The sequence below is a fragment of the Dromiciops gliroides genome, chromosome 2 (genome assembly GCF_019393635.1).
Source record: "Dromiciops gliroides isolate mDroGli1 chromosome 2, mDroGli1.pri, whole genome shotgun sequence".
Taxonomy (NCBI): domain Eukaryota; kingdom Metazoa; phylum Chordata; class Mammalia; order Microbiotheria; family Microbiotheriidae; genus Dromiciops; species Dromiciops gliroides.
The window spans coordinates 477,696,367-477,723,406 of record NC_057862.1 but is presented as its reverse complement, the minus strand read 5'-3'; the positions used below and the strand labels follow the sequence as shown (position 1 = coordinate 477,723,406).

General features: G+C 33.9%; 1 protein-coding gene across 2 annotated transcripts in view; it reads left to right on the top strand.

Moving 5' to 3' along the window:
- The window catches only part of MEMO1 (mediator of cell motility 1), a 137,292-nt gene that overhangs the window by 96,085 nt on the left and 14,167 nt on the right, over positions 1-27,040 (top strand). The window contains exons 6-7 of one of the 2 annotated variants that reach the window (XM_043984963.1): positions 11,055-11,197; positions 19,738-19,814. In XM_043984963.1, coding sequence (XP_043840898.1) covers positions 11,055-11,197; positions 19,738-19,814 — 220 coding nt within the window. The remainder of the gene's footprint in view (positions 1-11,054; positions 11,198-19,737; positions 19,815-27,040) is intronic. The other variant, XM_043984965.1, reaches the window with a different exon arrangement.

Here is a 27,040-nt window from a genome sequence, read left to right as displayed (position 1 = left end):
TTAACATATAGTAAATTCCATGTTAGATTCCATTAGTTTTAGTAATCCCAGAAAATAAGATGACAACCATACCTTAAAATTCTTGTACATTTAAAAAAATAAAAGTCTTTAATACTTATAATACTTAGCTTTCAGAAGGGTAATTGCATTTCAGGAGATTAATTCCTCTCCTTCCTCCCCCCAAGCCCCCCTCCCTGATTCTCTTACAGTTAAATTAGGACATAGAGAAGCCATCTAGCTTATGAGAAAAATGTAGTTAACTGAAAGTTTTAACATCAAATCATAGCTTTTCCTTTACATTTTGCTCTGTTAAATGAGGTTTTTTTATTGCTACTTTTCTCCCAGACTTTCAGAGCTATTGGAATGTTTTTTAATAACTTTGAAAGTGTGAGAGTGAGAAATATAGCATTTTAAAACTGTTTATGTTCACTGTAAAAATATCATTATTACTGTAGCCATATAACACATTTTGGTACTGCCAACATTTGGCATACAGACATCTTAAAAATACATTGCAGTGTATTTACATCTGTTTTATCTCAGTCGTATAAATTCAGCAGGACTAGAAGGTAATAATTCTATTGGAGATATCTGAAGAATACCTCTCAGAAGTGTAATCTATATTCTTTTCAGTTACCTAGAAAATCTTGGTTTTATCTGAATTATTTAAGTGTCCCAATAAAATATTAAAACACATTATACTTACTCCATACTTGGGGTCTGGTAAGACCATGCATGGGAGAGCCTGCAGGGGTGTGGGAAGGAAAGGAATAGGACATTAATTTTGGTATCCTATTTAGATTCTTATCTGTATCTTACTAGATAGCTGCTTATGAAGTTTTACTTTTATATTGTTTTTCTTCTTTTTTTGCCTTATTTTAACTTATACAAGTTAAGGACAAATTTGGAGATGAAAACTACATATTAAAATCTTGACAGTGAGTTACTCCATCTTTCAGTTAAGTTAACCCATAGAATTTAATGTTTTTGGAGACACTTTAGAAACAATTTTTAGTTCGAGTATATCATTTATAACATAAAATATTTCAGTTGCCTGTCCATTTTCCCTTAAAGTTATATTTTTAAAATATACTTTTTCAGTCTTCCTGATATATTGTGGAAGAGCCTCAGTTAGGTACAGCATACTCTTTATACTTGCTCATATACCTTTTCACAAATAAGGCTCCAGGTGTTCTTCAGTCTGATGGTAGTAGCCATGGCATCCTATAGGGAGATTTTATTGGAAATGCACAACTTAACAGAAATTATTTGAAAATTGAAATTCTGAATTGTAAAAGAAGTTCTCCATTATTTGGTTAAAGAAAAATGTTATATTTTCAGAGCAACATTGATTACTCTTCAAATAGTTCCACTATATTCTATTTTTATATTAGTGAACATCTGGAGTCTGTGTACTGTTCTGTATATCACTTTTTAAGAGGGATGTTTGTTTGCAAAACTGGAATGTATGTAGTAGATGGCAACCATGGTGAAAAGTCTAAAAACTACATCATATGAAACTCTGCTGAAGAGACTGGAAATATAAATGACAAATGCTAGAGAGACCATAGGAAAACAGGTACATTAATGTACTTTGAAAGCTATGAACAGGTTCCTTTGTTCTTGAAAGCTATTTGGAACTATTCTTTGAAAACTATTAAATTGTCCTTTGACCCATATTATTACTAGGTCTGTACTCCAAAAAGATCAAAGAGAGGAAAAGGACCCATTAAAAAAAATAATCATAGTTCTTTTTATGGTGGCAAAGAATTGGAAACCAAGAGAGTATCTGTATCATTTGGGGAATGGCTAAATAAATTATGATATATTAACATGATGGAATACTATTATACTGTAAGAAATAATTAAGGAGTGGTTGAGAAGACTTGTATAAACTGATATAGAATGAAATGAGTAGAACAATTTATATAATATAATTTTAGAGCGGTGCTAACAGTATTAGAACAACACAATGACCAACCATGATTATAGAAGACTTTTGATGAAACAGGTTATACATCTCCTCATATAGAGTTGATAGGCTCACACTATAAACTGAGGCATGCATGCACACACAGTTGTTTATTTGTGGCCAATGTGGGAATTTGTTTTTCTTGATTATACGTGTTTGTAACAGGGAATTTTGTTTTTCATGCTGGGAGGAAGATTGTGAGAAGAGAAGGCAGATCCTTGCTTAAAAGAATAATAATAAAAAAAGAAATGAGCTATTTATGTTTGAGAAGAATTAAGGGGGACAAGATAGGTGTCTTCAAATATGTGAAAAATCACACATAGCATAGGGATTAGATACATGTAGGTTCAGAGGGCACAAGTAAGATGGAATTATTTGTTCTGGGCTACCTCATTGGATAATAAGATCTCAGTTATTGGAATTGTTCAGATAGGGTCTGGATGACCTCTTTTCTGGAATGCTAAATAAGAGGTTTTCTAGATACATTAAGGAGAAAGGTTCCTTCCTGGCAGGTAGGTAGTGCAGTGGATACAGTGCCTGGCCTGTAGTCAGAAGACTCATTTTTCTGAGTTCAAATCTGGGTTCAGACACTAACTGTGTGACCCTGGGCAAGTCACTTAACCCTGTTTGCCTCAGTCTCCTCATCTGTAAAAATGAACTGGAGAAGGAAATGGTAAACCACTCCAGTATCTTTGACAAGAAAACCTCAAACGGGGTCATGAAAAGTCGGATATGACTAAATAACAACAAAGGTTCTTTCCAAATTAAAGTGTTTGTGAATTAATTGAGTTGTTTCAAATAATTAATACTCTGCTGATTTTAATTAGTACCTTTTATTATTCAGAGAATACCAATTTGGCAGATTGAGTATCCTTTACTTTGATGTGGTCTTTTCCTCTCAAACATAAAAATGTGATTCCTTTCTGTGATTTCTCTTTAGCAATAAATTTAAAAATCATCATTTAGAGATTGGGGCCAGTTAGGTAGAGTAGAATTAAAAAAAAAAAACTTATTTTAACTTACATGGCATCTCTTGCCTCCCTAGGTTTTACCCCTTAAGATATATAAAAGGTAATTGTTTTTATATTATAATTTATTAACACTGTGAAAAATGATTTTAAAGTGGGAGAAAACACTGGAATTTAGTTTTAACATTGATGTTAATCTTGGTGTCCTGGTAAAATTTCAGTGAGGGTAATTAAATTCACAATAGATAGACATAGTTAATTTTTTAAAATAGGATTTAGGGCAATCCCTTTCTTTTTTCAAAGGCTGCTTTCTATACAAAGCCTTTTCTGATCTCTCTTCCTCCTTTTCTTGCCCCCAAGTTGCTTGCATTCTCTGTAAATGAATGAATGATTAAGCCTTTATTAAGCAGTTGTATATTGGACACTGTAATCACAAAGATGCAAATAGAAAAGTAAGACAGTCCCTACCTTTAAAGGAGCTAATGATTTCATTAGGGAAAGACCAGTATACAGCAGGGTTCAGTCACAGGGCACATGGAAATAGACTGTGGTCCTTAAGGTGCTGTGTTAAGGCAAATGGTAATGCATCTTCATTTCTGTCATTTGCAGTAATAAAACCATATCCATTTCTGATGTTGACCAATTTGATGGAAGCAAGGAGTTATAACCTATTCCAATAAACACAAAAAAACCTGTAGAGGCAAAAATAAGAACCATTATTAAGGTTATTTTTTTTAAATCACTAAAAATATTTAAAATCCTATTCTCAGATATTGGTTTTCACTTAAGACATGAATTTGAAAGTGGTTGAAAAGGAATGTAAGACCGACACATTAGAGGTCTGCACCAAAGTTCTATTACCAATTATATTATCTTTAGAGACATTTATAACAAGCAGTTTCCCTTTTTTGAGCTTAGGCTTCATAGTACTCTCTCCAGCTAGTTCCTTGAGAGCAGAGGTGGTTTCATTTTTTCTCTATGTATCCCAATAGTGCTGTAATAAAAGGCAGCTAATAAATGATTAATTGAATGATAGCTTAGATTTGCTCCAGATTCTAATATTTTGTTAATTTAAAAATTTTCTGATAATAGTGTAATGATATTTAGGACTGTGGAGACTAGAACAAATAGTGTCTAGAAATAACGCCTGGAAACTCTTTTCAAGTGCAATGAAATACTGCTTTTAATGGGGAATGAAAATGGGATGGGGTTTCTAGAACAGAAAAGGGAATAAACCAATTTTAAACTTTTTTCCAGTGGTTAATGGATTGGTTTAAATTCTAGATCCAGAACTACTGATATTTCTATGACTGTGTCCTTTTTTGTTTCACTTTTCTGTTTAAAATTGTTTGAATAGATCTGAATAAGTTATATATCAAGTATAGCACCAATATTAAATATTTAGAGCAAATAATTTTATTGTTCTCTAAAGTAATTTTTATTTTTTCTCATGTGTTTACTTTTACTTCTAGTTTTTCCCTACTCCACATTCTATTCCTTTTAAATATTTCTCGATCCTCAGTAGGGAGCCATTATTCAGAAATTGCAGAAAATGGTATTGCTTAAGGTAGAAATCTCTTTAACTGGTAGAGGTAGAACTCATTCATTTTAATACTTATATTGAAAAGCAAGAACAGTAGATGACAGGAACCCTGAGTGATGCAAGTGAACAAAAGTATATTTGACTCGTATTAAAATAAAGATTTGCTAGACTTACATTACTTCACTGTTTTTCACAGCTATTTTCTAGCTAAAAAGAGAATGGAAAAGTTTACATGGTTCATATTACAACTACTTTTAGCATATGTAATATCTACTGTATTACATTCTTCATAAATTCTTTCTAAACCTTCATGATTTTAGGATGCCTAATATTAATACCTGATATTCTAAGGGCTTTTGGTGGGAGTGGTGGGGTGGGGGTGGTATTTATTCAAATGCTTCAGGTATCAGTGATTTACCAGTATGCTGATTTAGATAGCAACCTTAGTAAAAGTGATTATGTAGAGAGAGAAATTCTTTCATTTCTTCTTCAAAGAGTTGAAGTAGGAGAGAAAAAAATGATCTTGAAAACGAATATGCAAATAAGTATACCATACATTTAAATATTAATCAACATTTAAACAACATAGCTCAGGCTTCATTCCTCTAAGTGATTTTTGAATCTTAGACACTTTTCCTTTAAATATGAAGACGTTATTACAGAAGTATTTCCTTAGGAACTAAAGAGTAAAGTATAGAAAGAGTGGAAAAATGAGACAAAGAAAAAGGAGAAAAGGGCAAACCTATATCTTGCTTTTATAGATAGTATGTGTTTCTTTCTGTGTAAGTGGATTTAATGGCTTCAAGCTTGAGTTGATTGACTAGTGTAGCTGGGTCTCCTGGAGACTTGTTTCACTGTTGACAAAGAACATAGTTCTTTAGAGTAGTTCAGAAGAGAATGTTTTAGTGAGGGAATTACTTTTCACACTATAAACCTTTCAGCTACCTCTCTGGAGGAATGAGAGATAATAACTGTACTATGTTCTAGGTCCCCCACCCTCCTGCTGCCTTTCTCCAAAAAACAAAACACAACAAAAAACCCAAATCAAAAACCCAGCCCAACAGTTTTAAAAAATGGCAGTTGCTTAGTTACATTCTGTACCATCAAACCATAATTTCAGCAAAGACTTCCTTAACTGTTACTAGTTAGGAAACTATTTCAGTCACTTACAAGTACTTCATAGAATGTGACTCAAGTTGGGGTGTGAATTGTTCTTGAAACTTGGAGATCTCTGGTGACTATGAAGTTAATGTACTAATATCAGGAGTATTTAAGGTGATAATGGAATGTAATAATCTCCTCCCCCCCCCCCCCTTTTTCCTTGTGAGTTCAGAACTCTTTGTGACTATTCTTTACCTAAGCAAAATGTGAAAGGTTAACAAAGCACCCCAGACAGACTCCTTTGTCAAGTTCTTCATTCCTTTTTATGCTCCATAGATAGAGGTATCATTGAAAGAGCATTACAAGTGAGGCTGCATACCTGTTTATTATGTAATTAGTAGTCATGGGATTTAGATCTTGTCCGGACCATAGAAGTCCATTCTAATTTAGTTTCTTCATTTTACATAGAAAGAAAACTGAGAAGGTGAAATGACTTTCCTAGGGTCATATAGATAGTAGTAGAGTTCAAATTTAAACTCATGTTTTCTGACTAAATTCAATATCCTTTCAACTACTCTCATTACAGGGGGATTTTTAGGGTGGTAGTGATATTCTACTCCAGAATGCAACCTGATAGTGTGGAATTAACAGTTATTTAAGGCCATGTTTCTCAAACTAGTTTGGCCAGAGGAACATTCTTAGGCTTGAACCACAGAGCTGAAACAGGCAAATGCTGGTTCGAGGGAGGTGGGAGACAATATACTTTAGTAGTTGACAACATTTTGGAGAAAAATAGAGAAAATTCTGTATTTTCATACTGAAAATTTACCAAACATAAGTATTATGAATTCATACATATTTTCTATATACTATTTTCCCACTGAACCCCTGTTTTATATCATAGAACACTGTGAAGTACTGATTTAAAGAATATGTAATATTAGGTATTTTGAAATACTCTATAATTGCTTCTCTGCTGCACAATAATTAAATGTCCTGTCTCCATGGGAAAATTTTTATCCTTAAAGACATCAGTACTAGCATCAAAAAACATTAAATGTTTTATTTGTTCATGATATCATGTTAGATCTTGTACAGAGCAAATTAGACAGGTATTTCTGGTATCTAAAGTTTTGTAACCGGGACAGACAGTATTTTTCTATCTTCCTAAGTGTAAAATGCTATTAAAACAATACAACATAACATCCAAGCAATTTCATTACATCTGAAGCCATACAAAGAAAGGTTCTGGTTAGGTAATGTATTTTGGTCCATTTTAATTATTCTTTATGTGCTCACACAAACCTCTCCACATTGAAAGATCCCATTAAGTGCTTTCTCTCTTCCATAAAAATCTAACATTCTTGTGCTGTGATAAAAGGACAAGGTAGAAGAATCAGCGAAAGGTGGTATGTTGGTCTTAATTCTAACTCCAACGAGGAGTTGGTGAAGTAGAAGTGACAGAAAATTTGGAAGTAAGTGGCTCTGCTAGCCAAGAAGTGGTCAAATATGCTCAAACATGTGTGCTAAACTTGAGAAAAGTAACGTTCAAAAAGCCTGGAGGTATAAAAAGCTTTAGATTATAAAAGAAAAAATGGCACACAAGTAAAAAGAAGCTGTTAAAGGCATTCTGGTTGCATAACTATCAAAGACTTTGAAGATAAAGAAAAGGGAAAGTTCTGAGGAAGATTGATTATGCCTCCAAAGAAAGCTCTCTAAAATATTGTTTTTAAAGATCTTATATTGGAATGGAGGTTGCTTAACTCAGAACAAATACAGACAAGTATTAGAAAGGCTTTTAAAGTGCCTTTAAAGTGAGAAGTTTCACAGATTTTAAGGGCTTATATATATCCTGGCAAGAAGAGGAATAAGAAAGAGATAGTCTCTTTAATTGGCGTAGGTTACATAAAGTTAGGTGATGATACTAATAATAATAATTCATATTTATATAGCCCTTGGTCATTAACATAATGCTTTCCTTATGATATAGGTACTTCAAGCATCATTTTCCCCATTTTACAGGCGAGGCACATAAGGCTTTGGAGAGTTGTTACATAGCTAGGTGGTAGGATCAAGGCTTGAGCCCAGGTCTTTTGACTTCCAATTCCTATTCTCTTTCTTCTATTGATTACAAAGTGCTTTCTCATGCATTATCTCACTTGGTTTTCATAACTGTGTGGTAGTTAAATTAGGTATTGATCTCCATTTTATAGTTGAAGTGACCAGGTCTTCTAGAAGTTGAGTAGTTGATAAGATTACTTGAATCCAGTTTTTCTGATGCCCAGGCTCATTTTTCTTTGCATCTCTGCCATATCTCTTCTCAAAATGACAAAAAGTATAATTACTCAACTCTTATATTGCTTCTATTTTCTCTCTCAAGAAGAATAATCATCATTCACATGGCTCAGAGGTAATTAAAACCCAAGAGAGGGGAGAAGATAAAACTTACCTGCTTTAAATGAGTTGAAGTCTCTTGGGCTAAACTATTGTGTTCCAGAGAAATGCTGAGATTTAAGAAAATGAAGGCTTTGGAACTGTTAGGGACTTCAGAATATGCAGGGGCCAGTATATTCTGGACAAGCCCTGGCAGGAGTTGGGCCTAATGAAGGGATTGCCTAAAGTTAGGCTCCACTGGTTATACAGGTGTTCACATGTACTGTGGCAAGGGAATAGTGTAAAAAATGTCTTTACTTCCAGAGTGGACAAGCAGGAATTATTGCTTCAATATTATGGAAGTTGGCTGATACCTGAGACAAATTAGGGTGATTAGAATCATAGAAAAACCCAGAGGTGTGAATGAGAAACTAATGTGAACCCTTAAGGCAGGTGCAGCTGAGGTGACATTCATGGTGGACAAAATTTGCTCCTGATAGGACTTCTACATGCATTAAGCCCCTTTGAACCACCAGAATGATGTGGCTGGTATCGTTCTCTCCGTGACATTAGAGTTGGTGCCCTGGAAATCCTTAGCACTTGGCTGATAAATTTATATATTAGTGTGCTGAAAGAATTTGAAAATATGATTGCTGAAGAGGCATTGTTGATAAAATCAGACCATCAGCATGTCCTAGGAAACTAGAGAAGGGCAATGTTGTTTTAATTTTCAGAATAATTGTCTGAAACTGTGGTAGTCTAGTGGTGATTTTTGACAGAATTCTAGACCAGAGTATGAAAACTAATGATTTATATACATTTAGAGAGAGAAATTATGATTACTAGTGGTCAGTATACATTCTCTAAGATTAAATAATGCCATATTAACCTCATTAAATATGTATAATGGACAAGACATATGTTTTAGGTGCTGTGAGCCAGTATATGTTTGTTCATCCATCCATCCATCCATCCATCCATCCATCCATCCATCCATCCATCCATCCATCCATCCATCCGTTTATTTTTTTATTTATTCATTTATTTATTTATTTGGCTGGGCATTGAGGATTAAGTGACTTGCCCAGGGTCACACAGCTAGTAAGTGTCAAGTATCTGAGGCTGAATTTGAACTCAGGTCTTCCTGAATTCAGGCCTGGTGCTTTATCCACTGTGCCACCTAGCTGCCCCTTATGGGTTTTTTTTTTTTTTAAAGGAACCTGGCAAGCTTTCATGATACCTTTGTGACCAAGATGTTACATGGGCTGATACAGTTAGCTATATTCAAAGCTGGTTATATGACCATACCCGGATTTTGCCCAATGAATTGATGTCAACCTGGAAGAATGGTCTCTAGGGGTTTGCTACAGGACTCTATTCTCAGATGTCTCTTTTTATCAGTGTCTTTTAAAATCTTGTAGACAATCTTATCAAATTTATGAATGTTACAAAATTGGGAGGAATAGTTAATGTTTTAGATGATAGAATTAAGATTTAAAACGATCTTGACAAATTGCAATGTTAAGTTGAATTTAGCATGTGGAACTAAATGTAGAGATAAATAGAAAGATCTATAATTAGGTTCCCAAAATCAACTGTACATGTATAGGATGGTGTTTGGGTGGGTAGGGGAAAACTTGACTTGACAGCAATTCATATAAGAAGGATTTGGGGATTTTTGTTTACTTTATAATATGAGTCAAGAGTTTGGATTGCTGGCAAAATACCTAATGTTGTCCTGGGTTCCATTAATAGAATTTTAGTGTCTGGAAAGTATAAATAGTTTCACTATGCTTTGCATTGGCCAGACCAAATTTAGAGTACTTGTTCATTTCTTGTTGCTACTTCTTAAGAGAGACATGGAAAAACTGGAGTGTGTCCAGAAGAAAACCTCAAACCTTGCTGTATGAACAATGATTAAAAGGAACTGGGGGTGTTTAGCCTGGAGAAAAATAACACTTAGATGGGATATGATAACTATCTTCAAATATTTGCTAAAGTTCTATGTGGAAGGAAAGATTGGATTTATTCTGTGTAGCTCCAGAGGACATGACATAGATTATTAGTTAGAAGGTCCAGGGGATGCAGATTTTGGTTTACAATAAGGAAGAATGTTTTTGTAATTATTGATGTTCAGTAATGGAATGGGTTGTCTTGTAAGTTAGTGACTCACTTGTCATTGGAAATGTTGAAGGTGATAGTGATATTGTAAAGGTGATTTCTTCATGGGGTGGGGGATAGGATGAGTTAGATGACCCCTTAAGATCCCTTCTAACTGTAAGATTCTATGATTCCATGATACTTGATTATGAACTTGCTTATGTTTTAGATGGGGTAGGTGAGATTTAGTTGAGTTTTTTGCATTTCCTTTGCCCTGTTGCTATAAATTGATGTTCACCTCCTTAAACTCTACATTTGCCCAAGATTGTCAGTGAAATTCATATAGCCTGTTCAAACTCCTCCACATTTATTCACTGGAGCAAGTACAGAAGTGGAGATGGTGAATTTTATGGGTGATTCATGGATATTTCTTTAAGCTGGTTTCACTCTTTGGTTTCAGAGGAGTGAGTGGGATCATATTTTCATGGGTGATATTGATAGTGAGTCTAGTGAGATAGATAAAATGGGGAGAAAGATCCAATAAGACAAATCAGATCCTGGAAGTTTTGGTTGAGAGATTGCAGCTTAGCTGGATGAAGGGAAAGGACTCGAGTCCCTAAAGGTCCAGTTAAATGTACACTGTATATTTTTGCCTTTGAGAATATTCATCTATACTTTATAGTTTCTAAAAATGTAGTATTTAATATGTGTAGCATTATATGCATCAGTATATATGTACATGTTTACATGCACATATTTTATAAGTTGTATTCAGTGGTTACATAATATTCTGTTCATGATTTCTCACCTTTTTTTTGGTTGCCTTTTAAAATATTCAATTTATAGCTTTAATAAATTCAGGGTACTAATAATATGTTGTTATTACCGATTTAGTACTTTGAATAAATGGTTTCTTTATTTAATATGAAGATATTTGAAAAGTTATTATTGTTGAATACATTAAATGTGACCATCTGCCTCCCCTGTTTCCTTTAAGCCATAAGGATGAGTTTACCATTATTCCTGTATTGGTTGGAGCTCTGAGTGAGTCAAAAGAACAGGAATTCGGAAAACTCTTCAGTAAATATCTAGCGGATCCTAGTAATCTCTTTGTGGTTTCTTCTGATTTCTGCCATTGGGGTAAGTTGTAGAATTTATATTATCATATCATGTTAGATAGTATGCATTTGTAATGAAAGGTATCCTGTCATGTTAAGCTTCTATTTTCAGTTCTTTATAATTTTCTCTTGAAGGTCTTAGCATTACCTAATGGTGATATTTTAAAAAAGTTACTTGGTTATCTTTGAATAATTAGTAGTAGTGGGTCTATGAGCACATTTCCAAAGGCGACTGGTATAAATGGATTCACACTGTGAGGGTCTCTGCCTATATGGATCTATCAACAAGACCTCTCAGGATTTCGATCCGCTAGGCTCTCCCCAGGCAGAAGGTCCTTGTATAGTCTCTGAAGAGAGAATTTCTTGGTGATTCTACCACCAAGAACCATAGAAGATCCTTTTGTGCTTCATTAGTGCTTTTTCCTTTTTTCCCCTTTTATCCTTTTCTAATGCTTGATTTTTGTCCAACGTTACCTTTACTTTAGAGATCCACATCACAGATTTGAATTTTGTGGATATTGAAACTGTCTTCTATTCAAAGTGTTTAAAAAGTCTTGACTGATTAAATATGACCTGAAAGGTGAAGACTCTTGAAGGAGATGGATTACAGAGAAAAGGAAGCATCTCTAAGAACTTTCCATTTGAATATACCTCTTTAAGAGCAGTTTTTACTGTGTTGGGTCCACTGTTATTATCACCTATCTTATAATTTCTTAGCACATTTTTGGGTACCTTTTAGAACATCTCTTTAAAACATAGTAAGTCATTGTTTCCTGAATGCTGAGCTCTTCTATTCCATTTTTCTTACATGTTAGGAAAAAAAAGAAGTCATCTACCATTTTCAAGATGTTTCTTTTGTTAGTCAACATGCATTGTCATTCAGAATCAAATTATGTTTGCTTCTTGGTCTAATATTAGAAGAAATTATTCTTTATGTATTTGAAGATGTTATTCAGAACTCATATCTTAGGTTGAAACTTAAAGGAACTCCCTTTTGTTTTTGATGAGATCCAAGATTCTCTCCTAGTTCATCCTCAAATTTTATACAGTATATTGTGAAATTTCGTTGGTAGTAGGCTTGCCCTTGTACTTTAATAACATTTAAATGCTTATATTTGTCTTTTTTGCTTTTGTTTTCTGAGTTCCTTTGTTCTTTAGAAATTAGAAATCCTTGGATTTTTTATTCCTCGTGATGAAGATTTTTCATTCTTAAATTTGCATGAATCTTAAACTATATCCATAAATTACCTTTTCTCTTGATCCATCCCAGACGAGTGACTGACATACATGATCCTAGTAACTACCTATAAATTTCTCACTTCTGTGCAAACTTGACTACTTTAATAGAGAAAAAATTCTAGTACTTAAGGAGTTTTAAAAGATTCTAAAGCATTTTGCCATTCTATATTGATTTTAATGGGAACCCCCCCCCCCCAGGTCTTTAATCTTCTGTCATTTATATTACATCAAGAGGAAGGATTTCTTTTATTAAGGTTGTTATGAAGGCTCTGAGAAAAGCCTTCAGATTGCCTTCTTCAAAATTTTGGGGTAAAAAGGGATTTAGACAGAACAAGATAAGCTGTTGGAAATTCATATACTCTAGCAAAAATCCAATTCAATACTGTTCATAAAGAAAAGATGAATTTTATTAGTTGTGGTTCTGAATTCTCTGTCCTAATTTATTAGAAACTTTAATATTTATACAATAAATTAAAATTTTCATATAATATTTGTAGGGATTCATTCATTAAGCAAGAAACTATTTAATGCTTGTCATGAGGAAAGCAGTCAGAAGTCCTTTTGTCTCCTGTCCTCAATGGACTGATTGCCTAATAGGGGAGATAGGACCTATAAATGATTAACTTTGATAAGAGCTAGACTATTATAAGTGTAATAAATATAAGCTAAGTGCTATGGGACATCAGAGGAGGGAGAAATAATTTCTTGTTGAGATAGAGGGACAATCATTTTCTAGAGAAAGAAAGATGTTTAAAATGCCTAATGACTGAAAGAAAACTCAAGTTCTCCTTACCTACCTTTACTATCATCATCATCATCAATAACCATTTATTAAGTATGTATTATGTGCAGCATATGCAGGTATATTAGTCTTGTCAGTAAATTATTAGGTCATATTTCTTCTTGGATTCTTAAATCCTAAATAATAGGATTCTTATTTCTGCCACAGAAATAGGCTTTTATATAAAAATAAGATTATTATGTGAATCTTATTGCCTAATTTTTTAAGTCATAGTAGTCACTTGCCATGGGAGCTTAATCATAATCTTCATTTGTACTTGATACCATCTTGAAACACTTGAAATAAGTCTTTTCTGCTAAAAGTAGTAGAACATAGGATCATTGGTTTTAGATCTATTGTAAACCTTAGAAAACATCTTACCAATTTCTCTCATTATGCAAATGAGGATACTGAGGCTCAATGAGGTTAAATTATTTAACCCAAAGATGTACAGATATTAAGTAGTGGAGCTGGGATTTGAACCTGAGTCCTTTCAGTTCTTGTTACTGTGTCACAGCTACCTGTTTATATCTGTGAATTGATGATAGAATAATCAGAAGAGATAATCCGTGTAAAGCACTAAATGTTATATAGATGTCAGGTATAACAATTCTCACCTATATTTTTTTTCATAGTAGCCATAGATAGCTTCTGAATGAACTAAAGTAAAAATGCTTGATAGAATGAGGCTATAACCAGAAGGATTGGGTCCTGTGGATTCATTATTTAATGTGGATGAAATTTCTGTTCCAATCTGAATGGCATTAAGGATGGCAGCATAAAAAATTTGTTTCACTTTGAAAAATGGTAGAATTCCCCCTCCATATTCATTTATCTACTTTTTAAACCTTTCCATTAATAGAAGAAATAGATTTTTTAAAAGTTGGCATCATACTTGTATCATCATCTGAGATGATGATACAAGGGAGGCAGGAGCACGAGCCTAAATATTCCTATCATATATTCTGCTTCCTGTTTTCTAATCTGGGTTCTCCACATATTGGCTTCTCTTATCTCTTCCTTTATTGGTCTCACAGATCACTGTGGCTATTTGCCAGAATGATGGAATGATGGAATGATGGAAAGATGGAATACTGGTTCAAGTAGGAATAAGAACACTATCTCATGCCTCTCACTTCCCTCTTCATTAGCAGCAGGAAATGGAACAAAGGCCAAGGCAAGAATTGCCAATACTTGACTTTTGCTGTAGTTCTAGTTTTTAAGCATTTATCAAATGTCTTCCCAGGATTCAGCAATTCAATAAAGGATATAATTTTATTTGATTTGATTTTAAGGGTTATATAGAACTTTCTTTTTATTCCATGGTATCCTATTGGCATTCTCATTTTTCATGAAATATATGATTGGAACCAACTTTACCTAAAAAAATATCACTTGTTCACAGGACCTATGTTCTTTTCCTTTCATATATTTACTTCTTGCATTTTTTTCTTCCTTAGTATTATTAGCTTTTTACTTTCCCTAAGAACAGTTAAAATTAGAAAAACAGTCATTTTGGCTATATGATATACTTCATTTCAATTTGCATCATTCAGTAATGAAAAAAAAAGATTTCCGCTAGTGTAAGCATATTTTTCTCTGATTTATCTCTTCTCCACTAAAGTATCTGTATAAACGATGCTACTATTTACCCAGTTACTTATGCTTAGAACCATAGAGTTTTCTTTGACATCTTCCTCATTCCACACCTCAAATCTTCTATCCTGGGGGCAGCTAGGTGGCGCAGTGGATGAAGCACCTGGCTTGGATTTGGGAGGACCTGAGTTCAAATTTGACCTCAGACACTTGACACTTACTAGCTTTGTGACCTTGGGCAAGTCCCTTAACCCTCATTGCCCTGAAAAATAAATAAATAAAAATAATCAAATCTTCTTTTCTTCCTTTCTTAGAGGTATCTCATCACTATCCCCATTGCTACCATCTTAGTTCAGGCCATTATTGCCTCCCACAGACTATTGTAATAGCCTTCTAACAGTTCTTCCTGCTTCCTTTCCCCCTTACCTCTAGTCTAGTGTGATATAACTTAAGGATCCTAGGTTTTGGAGTCAGAAGACTCGAGTTCAAATCCTGACTCTGCTTAGTAGCTGTGTGAATTTGAGCAGTCTCTTCCCTTTTACTGTGCTTCAGTTTCTTTATCTGTAAAATGAGAGGGTTGGATTGAATAATCTTTTAGGGAGGGTATTTGCAGCTCAAAACTCATTAATTTTATGGATTTATAACATTTCCTAATTTGGACTCATTAACAACTTATTTGTAGTTCCTTGAAAACTTTATTAAATAAAACTGGTTTGCCTGAGTCCTGTAATATGATAGAAATGTCCTTTTTGAGTGAATATTTGCCACTTAATTGTTATCACTATTTACTGTCTTAATGATAATCTAAAATCCAGATCATTGGTGATAATTTTCTTAGGTAAAAGTTCAGTGCATTATATCATGTTTTGTTCAAGTGTAAATAAAGTCCTGCTTGTTCTCTTCACCCAATGATTTTGTATTTTGATCTACTAAACAGTTGAGTTTGGGCCTTTGTGATTGTTTCTAAACAAATACATTCTGCTCTGTGCATAATTGCACTCTTTGGCTTATTTGTGGAATTTGCATCATTATTTATCCTATTTTTATCAGCTTCAGAGATAGTGGAGAATCATTTCCCATCTACATTTGTTTAACTTTTTAAGAAGATTGGTAATTTTTGCTAGTCTTGTTTATCTCCCATTTTATTTTACAAATATATTTAAGTAGTTTCACAGATGTTAGCTAATACCTCAATTATATGTCACCAGGGCATACAGGTTTGTGGTTTTCTCAGATATTTTAGTATACTTAATTAGCATTCTTAATATCAGATACTGGTAAGAAACTTTGTACTTTTATTTCGTTATGTAGTTCCTAGAATCAAGGAATGATAATATGTTGCTTAAAAACATGATTTCTCTAGTTAATGCCAGTTTGTTAGTACTTTCTTCATGAAATAAAGTTTTCTTAATAATGAGTCCCTATATTTACCCCAGAATAGGTCCTTATGTTTAGGGTAAAATGGGTTAATAACCTACCTCACAGGGTTGTTGTGAGGATTTTATTCATTTAAAAAGGTGATTGTAAAGCATTTTGCAGATCCAAAGGTACTGTGATAAAGAATGCAAATGTATAATCCTGAAGGCAAGATTAATCAGAGAGAACAATGAATGAATATTTGTCTAAAATGGTCTTATTGACTGGACTTTTAAGGGTCCAGCTTGTCAAATTAATTGTTTATTCCTTTTTTTGTCTGGAATACTGCTTATGTTGAGGTATTGTTTTTTAGTTGTTTTGAGATTCTTAAAAGTAGTGTTGGTACTTGTGCCATTCATTGTTTTGTTTGTCCTCATTAGTTGATTGTTGTGTGTTAAATAGACATCCCTGGAGCTTATTCTCCACACTCTGTGAATCCACTCATTAATCACCAGTCACCTTTGGAGATGGGAAAATTACTTACCTGTATTTCTTTTTCTCAGAAAGCGTGCTCTGGAATGGATTCACAAATGAGCTACCCTCCTTTCCTCAAAGAGTAAGGTTTCTGCTTTACAGGATTTTTTCTTGGGTTATTTTTCCTCTCATCTTTTGAATTTGAAAAGAACTGAGGGAAGGCACCTGAAGAAACTACTGACTTACACTCACTAGGGGAGTTCCAAAGCTTGTACTGCCTCTAGGGGCAGTGTCAATGGCTCTTAAAGCTAGAAAGCTCATACTTGGAGTTGAAACAGGGGCTCAAAGAATCCATTTTCCCAGTGTACCTTCTGAAAGGATAAGTTTCAGGTAAGTAATTTTCTCTTACTATGTGATGTGTAGTATGCTTTTTTCATACCTATAAAAGTGCACAAGTCCACTTGTCCAGGAATATGGACAGCTGCAGAAACCGATTTTAATGTTGAAAATGTTAGATATTGTGACCCAAAGTATCCTAGTAGTTAAGACACATTTGAAATCACAGCTTTTTTTCTCCCCCCTCGAAATCAACAACAAAAATATTTGAGGATCTACTTATGTACAAGCTACTGTGCTAGATACTAGGACTTCAGGTGTTCTCATTAATCTAGGTAATAATTCCTTTTTATTTTTTTAAAAAACATTGAAAAAACCATTTAATATTCCATGGGCTCTTTCCACTGAGATTTTAACACATATATCATGGTAACAGTGATAAGTCAGTCAAGAGTACTCTAAGAATCAAAGCCCTGAACATCTGTGAATCATATAAAGTGATTTAACATCATTTCTGTATTTAATAAATATTTAGGTACTTATCAGCTGATAGGAATGTAAGCTCTTTTAAGGCAAGGCCTCTTTTTTTTTTTTTCCCTCTCACTGGTGCCTCTTATAATGCCTTTCACATAGTAAGCACCTAATAAATGTTTGTTGAATTGAACTAAGGTACCCTCTCCTTAGTTCTTTAGTAGCTCTATATATGGGAATACAAATGGGTCAGAAGGAATGATATCAACCATTTGCTTAAATTTGTCCTGATATTTATTATTATTATTCTGTTAGCTTGTGATGTATCCCAATTTAAGATCAAGCTTTCTCTTAATATTATGTTTTAGTGTGTATTTTTCTTTCAAGCATTTCTTAAAATTATTTTAAAATTGTCCACATCAGAAGAAAGCTATTTTTGAAGTACAATAACATTTCACTGATCTTGGGGTTAGACTTTGACATCACAAATATCTGGAACATAATTTCAGTGATGGAAATAAGCAGAACAGTTTTCTTAGTGGCAAATAGCTATCATAATTTTTATGTACTTTACTCCAAAGGAGACGGAGAATCAAGCCAGAATTCAATTCAGTTCAAGCCAGAAACTTGCCTTTAAGGCAACAGATTAGAAGTTCACACTGGCCACAAATAGGAAGCATAACTAACAGCAGATATAAGAGACAGTGCTCCTGGCATAAAAGCACAGCAATATGGATTCCTTTAGTGAAAACAGCTTTACAAAACCTGTTCTCCTGGAGTTGGCAGTTATACTATCCAGCAGTAAATAGTTGATCCTGAATTAGTAAGAATCCTTTAGATGATAGTTTGTATATTCTAAGCAAGCAGAAAAGTGAGTCAATCCATCTTAAATTTTTGTCAAATATGACTTAAATGAAAAACTTTGGCAATCTGGGAATTTTTACACATGTACAACTCCTCTCACAGTATAAATGAGCTGTTACTTTCTATCCATATTTAGTTTTTCCTTTAAGAGACAAACTTGAAAATGATGCTAAGATTTTAAAAAACTGCTCCTTATTTTCAAATGAATCATCTCAGTAGGTAAGACTTGAGAGAAAGCTGGCTTTATCTTAATGATACAGTCATGAATACTTGCCATCTTACATGAGAAGATGAAGGCTCTCATATATATATATATACATATATATATATATATATATATGAATATAAAAACATTGCTCTAGAATAGACTTAGATTCTTCAGGCCTATGTGCACAACTGAGTAATCTTTATCAAGAATCATTTAACCTTACTGGTTGTCTTTTTTACCAATTGTAAAATGAAAGGATTAGAAATTGATTAATATGCTAAATATAATGCATCTTTGAAGATTAAACCACCTCTTTAATCACTGATTCAATCCAGATTGCCAGGCTGGACAGAATGGGTATCTGTGTAATTTGTACTAGACTTAAGAATTATGATCCACAGTTAGCTGTGATCATTCATATAGCAAAGAATGGTGGGGACAATATTATGTCAGTGTATCCTTTGTTGCCCAGTTCTTTTAAGCTGTTTTTTTTTTCTTTTCCCTTTTGGCTCTTTTTATTTGTCTGTTTTTGGAAAATGACTATATAAAAGTGCTCCCTGTACCTGGGTACCGTGATTAAAATATTTTAAGTCAAGAGTATACCATTTATTATAATTACTCTTTCATGCAACTCATTTATTCTTCAATTAAGGAACCTATATTGACCTTTCTCAAAAAGAAAAAAAATTTCACCAAAGAACAAACACTTGTATTTTTAGTTTGGGAAAACCACAGGCATAAGTCACCTGTATATCCCTGACTTCCATAGATTTCTTGTAATGGAGATTGATCTTTGCTCCAAAATCTAAGCTTTCTATGGTTTGTCAGATTCAGGTTCTTTGTTTACATTAAATTGCTTGGAAGAATATTTTGTGTATCTACTTTTCATTATTGCAAGAATTGTAAATGTCTTCTTCACTGACCAACTATATACTTAACCATGCTTCTAACTTTTTAAGCTGTTTTATGTTTCTTTTTTAATCTTTTATTTTGCTGATGACTTTACTATTTTACAATTTGGAATACATTTTAACATAAAAATGCTGTGATGATTATTATTTCTTTATTACAATACCAAATTCACCTTTTTTGGCTTATTGAGGGCTCATGGGAATGACTCTCAGAGGCTTAAGCTATGCTTTGCCTTCCATGAGGACTGAACTTATTTTGGTAAACATTTGCTTTTTTTAGCTTCTAATTTTCCCTATTTTATTTTGTACATAATATTTGTTTCAAGGTCAAAGGTTCCGTTACAGTTACTATGATGAATCCCAGGGGGAGATTTATAGATCCATTGAACATCTAGATAAAATGGTAAGTCATCCAGGTGTTGGGGTGTTAATAATAATTTTTCTTCTGCAGTATCAAGCAAGAACTTCAAGAACCTGATCTGTTAACATACACAGTTGAATAATAGATTTTCCTATTTAACAGCGTACAACAATGCATATTGTAATCATGTAAACATTGATTACAGAATAACCCCCTGCACAACTACTACAAATATCTTTCATCTTAATTTTTATTTGTCAAAGATTTCATGGTCATAGTGAGAACAATCAGCAAACCTTATGACTTTGAAATATGTTTTTTGGCAACTAAGTTTTTTGTGTATTGAGGTTACTAACATCACTTTTGTTCTGATTCATATTTTTTATGACTACCTAGAGATTTTTAAAAACGTGCTTTGATTCATCGTCCGAAATTTATTGTTTCAGTAACTATTTGGTTGCAATATATTTAGTTTTGTTGGACAGATTAAATTATAGCAAATTTAAAATCATGAATCTTTATGGTAGGTGCCATAAGCTACAGGCTTAATGGATTTTTGCTTTAAAAATATTTAGTTTAAAAGTCTGTTGTTTTTTCTTAGTCACCCTTATATGAAACAATTCTTTCTGAATTGATCCACAGCTTTCTAATAAACGAGTGACATGTAGGAAATTTTGTATATGTATATCGTAGAGTATTGTGGGCTTGAAAGTGATGTAAAGGGAAAGAACAGCTAAAAAAGGAAAAGATGATATGCATAGGAAGATGAAGCTGTAGAGATAGATTATCTAGTTTATTTCTGTAATTTAGAAATAATTTGTTTTTAATATAGTCATTTATGTTTCATTTTAAATTTTAGAAATTTAGTTTCTTAATTCCTTTTAACTTATTTATAAATGCATTTCACTTCACTTTTAAGTGAGTTGAAATGAGCTAACATTTAGGGAAAGTTAGAATTTTTCCACAGAAAATTTTAAGCTTCATTTTTAGAGTTATTATATATTATCCTAGTTGGCATAATTGATAAGTAACTGAAAAGTTACTGTAAGTTTTTAATAAAGGCAATTTTATTCCCCCATTAATTTCTGTTATAGTTTCAAAGATATAATGTATTATTTTTGGTTGACCTCTGATTGACAGAATGTTCTATAAATTTCTTTGTCCTGCTAGCCTTAATGGTTTTTAAAGGCACAAAACAATTCTGCCATATAGTTCTACAAATTCTCTTTCAGTGTAAATATTTTGCTCTCTGTCTGGGATTGAGGAATGTTAGAAATTAACTTTCTGTGACATTATTTCCCTAGAATTTTATACTTAGTTATTTCAGGAGCTAAAAGTTTATTTAGATGATTACTTTGTCTAGGCTGGTATACAACAAGAGTGATGAAACAAATATTGTTAACATGGAACTTGGATAACATCTTTCTTGAGGATAGCAATCATTTCATTTTTATTGATACTCCTTTAAAAAAAAGGTTACTAGGGCAGCTAGGTGGTGCAGTGGAAAGACCCTTGACACTAACTAGCTGTGTGACCCTGGGCAAGTCACTTAACCCCAACTGCCCCCCCCCCCCCCCAAAAAAAAGGTTACTACTTAGCTTCCTGTTTTAAATTGGAGCCCAGCGAACACTGGAGCTTTAGTTGAGTTTTGGTACCTAGAAATTAGTTCTATCATTCATATAAACTGTCATTGAAAAAACAATTCTGACAAATTTCTTGCCATGATGTAGCAAAGTGTTTTCATGTTATGAAGAACAAAATGGAATGAATGATCAGAATTTGACATCCATAAATGTTAATTATATTTAACGATGCATAGCCTTTTAAAAAAAGATGTGTGTTGTTTTTCTTCCCCCCTTCCCGCAAGTTATAGGTTTTTTCTCTTCATTCTGTATGGATTATAAAAAACAAACAAAAAAAAAGATGAGCCCACACCTTTTAGAGAATCCGTCCCAAGATGTGATTAAAATAAATAAAACTAGTATTCCAGTATTCCAGGGGTATAACTTGTGATAAAGTTGGAATGGGGGTTGAATAGTTAAAAAAAAAAAAAGATTCTACTCAAGGAAACTGCACTTACCGTGATGTATGTCTTTGATACTCATTTCATTGTAACAAATTATCATATTTGCATTCATCTGAGTTTACAAGGCCAGTGCTTAGGCAGCTGTTTATTTCATTTTAGGGACTGTTTCTTTATTTCTTTTTTCTTTATTTGAGGGGGGGCTGTTTCTAATTAGGATTATGCTGTCACCCATTTTGACATATTAATAGATCTCTTGCATATTCATGTATGAAACTAGTGGAACTAATTCACTGGGAACATTTTTTGGAGTTATGTCTTTGTGTAGTTTAAGTAGTTTTCAGCCTCTTCATTACGTTTCAGTATCTTTTTTTTTTTTTTTTTTTGGTTGAGGCAATTGGGGTTAAGTGACTTATCCAGGGTCACACAGCTAGTACGTGTCAAGTGTCTGAGGCCAGATTTGAACTCAGGTCCTCCTGAATCCAGGGCTGGTGCTCTATCCACTGCGCCACCTAGCTGTCCCATGTTTCAGTATCTTGATAGCCTTTCTAAGCTGTTCCTGCAGTGGTAGAATAACAGGCCTGAAATCAAGAAGACCAGAGTTCAAATGTAATCTTAGACACCTACTAGCAGTATGAACCTAGGCAAGTATCTTAGCCTCTGTTTGCTTCAGTTTCTTCATCTGTAAAATGGGGATAATAATACCAACTACCTCCCAGAGTTGTTGTGAAGAACAAATGAGATAATATTTATAAAAAGGAATCAGCACAGTGTCTGACATATAGTAGGCGCTATATACATGTTGTTTTTGTCAATGAGAGCTGTCTTTTTTAGGGTTCAGGGAAGGACAAGAGAGGGACTAGAATACTTCCTATAATTCCTGATAAAAAGAATCTCTTGTTCCCTATCATTTTTGAATTTTAGTTTATAGAGGTGTGCGAATCTTTACCCTCAATATCTAATTTCTCTGCCATCCAGCCTTAAAAAGTTTTGGAGCTAGATTTGTGTTATTGTTAATTTAAAAACACTGTTACTATATGTACATTAAATCTCCCCCCCTCCCCCCTTTCTGATACCTTTAGCAATGACTTTAGCAGAATTCTAGTGACTACACATAGTAGGATAGAGTTGGACCTAGAGCCAGAAAGATCTGAGTTCAAACCCTGCCTTAGATACTTAATAGGTATTTGACTCAGGGCAAGTCATTCTCTATCTGCCTTAATTTCCTTATCTGCAAAATGAGTATAACAATAGCATCTACCTCTCAGGGGTATTATAAAGATCAGACAAGATAGTATTTTTTAGTCATAAGCATTTATTAAGAGCCTGCTGTGTGCCAGGCACTGTGCTATAAGTTGTCGAATGTGAAAGATGATCCCTTCCCTCAAGTTGCTCACAACTTGAAGACAATATGTAAAGACCTATGTACAAATAAACAACATACATCATAAATAGGAATAATCCACAGGACAAAGACACTACAATTAAAAGGGATTAGAAAAGACTTCCTGTAAAAGATGGGATTTTAGTTGGGACTTGAGGGAAGCTAGAAAAGCCAGGAGGTAGAGATAAAGAAGGGAGAGCATTCCAATAATGGTTACAGCCAATGAAAATAAATGGAACAGCAAGGAAGCCAGTGTCACTGAATTGAAAAGATAGCAAGGGGTAGGTTATACAAGTCTTTGAACCCCAGAGGATTTTGGATTTTGTCCTGGAGGTAATAGAGATCCACTTGAATTTATTGAGTAAGTTGGGCCCTACATGTTAGGAAAATCACTCTAGTGTCTGACAGGAGAATGGACTGGAGTGGAGATAGACTTGCCATCAGGAAGACTGTGTTTGGCAGTAGTTCCCATGTGAAATGATGAAGATCTGCACCAGAGTGGTGTAAGTATCAGAATAGAGAAGGGGGCATAATTGAGGGATGTATCTAAGTTAAAATCAACAGGACTTGGCAATAATTGGATGTGGGGGAGTGAGAGACAGTGGCATTCTATTTGCAAACCTTAAAGCACAATACAAATGCCAGTTATTGTTATTAATTGTAGGTGACTTAGAGATCTGATTTCCAGTTTATCTTTAAGTTCTTATTACAGAAAAACCTCCTGTTTCTAAAAAAGAATTTGAGGGGCAGCTTTAACATTGAATGCAATATAAAAATAAAAAACAGAACAAAAATCAGTAAAATGGAGCAGAGAAATAGAATAAGAACTTGAGATGACTTATTTCAGCTGAACGCTGAATTTAGTTCTGAGTTTCTTAGAAGTTAAGACAATAAGGCTAATAACATCATATGATTTCAGAATCTGACAGATGGGAGAAACTCTAGATGCCTCCAAATTCAGCCTATACCAGAACAAGAAGCTCCTTTATAATTGATGTGACAAGGGGGCAGCTAGGTGCCACAGTGGATAAAGCACTGGCCCTGGATTCAGGAGGATCTGAGTTCAAATATGGCTTCAGACACTTGACACTTACTAGCTGTGTGACCTGGGCAAGTCACTTGACCCTCATGGCGGCCCCCCCCCAATTATAACTGATGTGATGAAAGTTGTCATCTCGTCTTTTTTGTGATACCTGTAATGAGGGAGAAACCACTGTCTCCTGAGAGAACCACTTCTACCTGTAGATATTCCTACTTAGCTACTTTTTCCTTAAATCAGGTCCGGCAAAACAAAGCTAATACTTGTAAAAGACATCTTTTCTGACATTTGAAGACAGCTCTTATGAGCTCTTTTATTCTTCTGAGATCAAACCTTTTTGGTTTATTCAACCAATCTTATCATGGCATGATCTTGAGGCTCTTAATCATCCTGGTTGCCCTTCTGGATGTTCTCTAATTTAATGTCTTTCCTAAAACTTTGTTGCCATAACTGAATGCAATACTTGAGTTGTGGTCTGATGATGGCAGAGTATTGCAGAACTCTTACTTCCTGAACCCTATGTACTATTCCTCTCTTAATGCTCCCTAAACACTCAGCTTTTTTGGCTACCACATCACATTATTTACTCATATTGATCCTGCAGCCCCTAAAACTCCCAGGTTTTTTGTTTGTTTGTTTTTGATGAACTACTGTCCTTCCACATCTTTCATCTTGTACTTTTAAAGTTGATTCTTTGACCCCCAAGTGGAAGACTAAACATTTATCTTTGTTAAATTGTATCATATTAGATTTTATCCTTTGTTGACAGCTTTTTGAATCCTTTCATCTGATGTGTTAGTCATAGGTTATATTTTTGTCTCAACAGCAAATTTAATATTTGCCATCTATACCTTTGTCAAGGTTATGGATAAAAACGAAAAAAAGATAATGTAGTTTAGTGGAAAGAAGGTTATATTTAGAAGTAGAAACTGAATTTGAATCCCATCTCTCCTACATATGTAAGTGACCTTTGGCAAGTCACTAATTCTGTGCACTTCAGGTTTATTGATCTGTAAAATGAGAGAATTAGACTAGATTATATCTGAAGTTCCTTTTAGCTATAAATTTATCATCCAATGTTGAGCAACATGGAGACTGAGCAGATCTCTAGGTTACTCTACTAGAGACTGTCTTCCAAGTTGATAACAAACTATCAATGACAATTCTTTGGGTCTGGTCATTGTCAATTTAAATCCATTTAATTGTGCCATTGTTTGTCCCATATGTCTCATTATTTGATAAAATAAAGCATGAATGTTCACTTGGAGAAACAAACTCTTGTTTGACTTAGATTAAAAAAGGAATTTAAAAGCTTAGATCCTCATATAAAAGACATTGTACAATAATATTCCCAGTCTTGTTTAAACATGTTTTTACCCTAATACCTACTTCTATGAAAGCTAAAGGAATAACATTAACTCTTAGCATAGCAAAAGTGTTACCATAGACATCTAAGATTTAGCTCATCTGTTGTTTTTTGTTACTTTTAGTTAATACATAGAGATTGAGCTTAGAGAATCAGAACAGGGGTTGGTAAACGTGTCTGTTAGGCTTACTCTTAGCTGAGTTCTCAGGTGAAGGGAGTTTAACTAGAATAATCCTCTAGAACAGTATAGCAATCAGTGATTGCTCCTCATGCAAAGTATTAGATGGAGAGACTTAACTCAGCAATTTGTTAGAAGAAAATTGGTATAGAGTTTGGTGGTTGGCTACTTCTAATGTGAGCATGATCCACTAATGAGACTGTAATGTGAAATAAAGATGATTTCCCTTGGGGTCAAAGAGATGTATTTATGCTTTTTGGGTTATCTGATTCTGTAATTGCTGAATTATACCAGGAGTTGGACACTTATAGATAGAGTTGTAGTATAATAGTCTAAAGTTTCTCATAATAGGAAAGTTTGTATACTTAATAGCTAGAGCATTTAAGGGGAAGTGTTTGATAAGGAATCAGCCAGACTGAGGAGAGTAGGGTTAAGTGTAAGGAAGGTCAGCTTCAAGGCTGGAGTCATGAATCAAGGAGATTTGGAAGAAAAATTATACCCAGGAACAGGATGGTTAGTATTGTTATCTTTAGTTCACCTTCCACAGAGGAAGTAAAATTCCTAATAGTGTGAGTTCTCAGGGGGAGAATGGAGCAGAGGGAGACAGATTGATTGAAAATAATATCAGATGAAGCCTTTTGTGGTGACAGTTGGAATTAAGGCATTTGCTTTGAAGTGTCTAAAACTTGTCTACATATCCTACTTGTTTATCCTTAAGGAAAATGTAAAAAGTTTTAATTTGCTCCCAGTACTTAAGAAACGGAAAAGCTAAAGAAGATGAAAAGCTGAAACTTAATATATGTTGTAGCTTCCCCATCTTTTAGGGATTCTGAATGGAGATAGTTATTAAAGGGTGTTGAAAGCTCTGTCATTCAAAAAAATTGAATAAGCTAACGGAGTTGTGGACATTTCCAACTTAGAATATCCTCTTTGAAGTGATCTCAATTCAAATCACTGTCTCTCAGTTTTCACAAAAGTAGAAAGTTGTGAAGTACTCATTTTTTGAAAAATTAGAATTCTCTTAAAGCCATTCCTTGATGGGAAGATATGTCTGTATAGAGGGCAATGTAAAATGAATTATAATAAGCTTAGTTATTTAAGGATCTTTTATTATGCCTCATCAGAAAAACCTTATTCAGGTCTTCCTACTTAGTTTCCAAAATTGAATTTGTTAAAGACTTGTGTTGGGTTATTCTTTCTGGGAATGAATTCCTGCCTGCCTCATTATTAGTCTATTGCTGATTGAGAAGCTTAGCCAATGCTAGATAGTTCTATAAG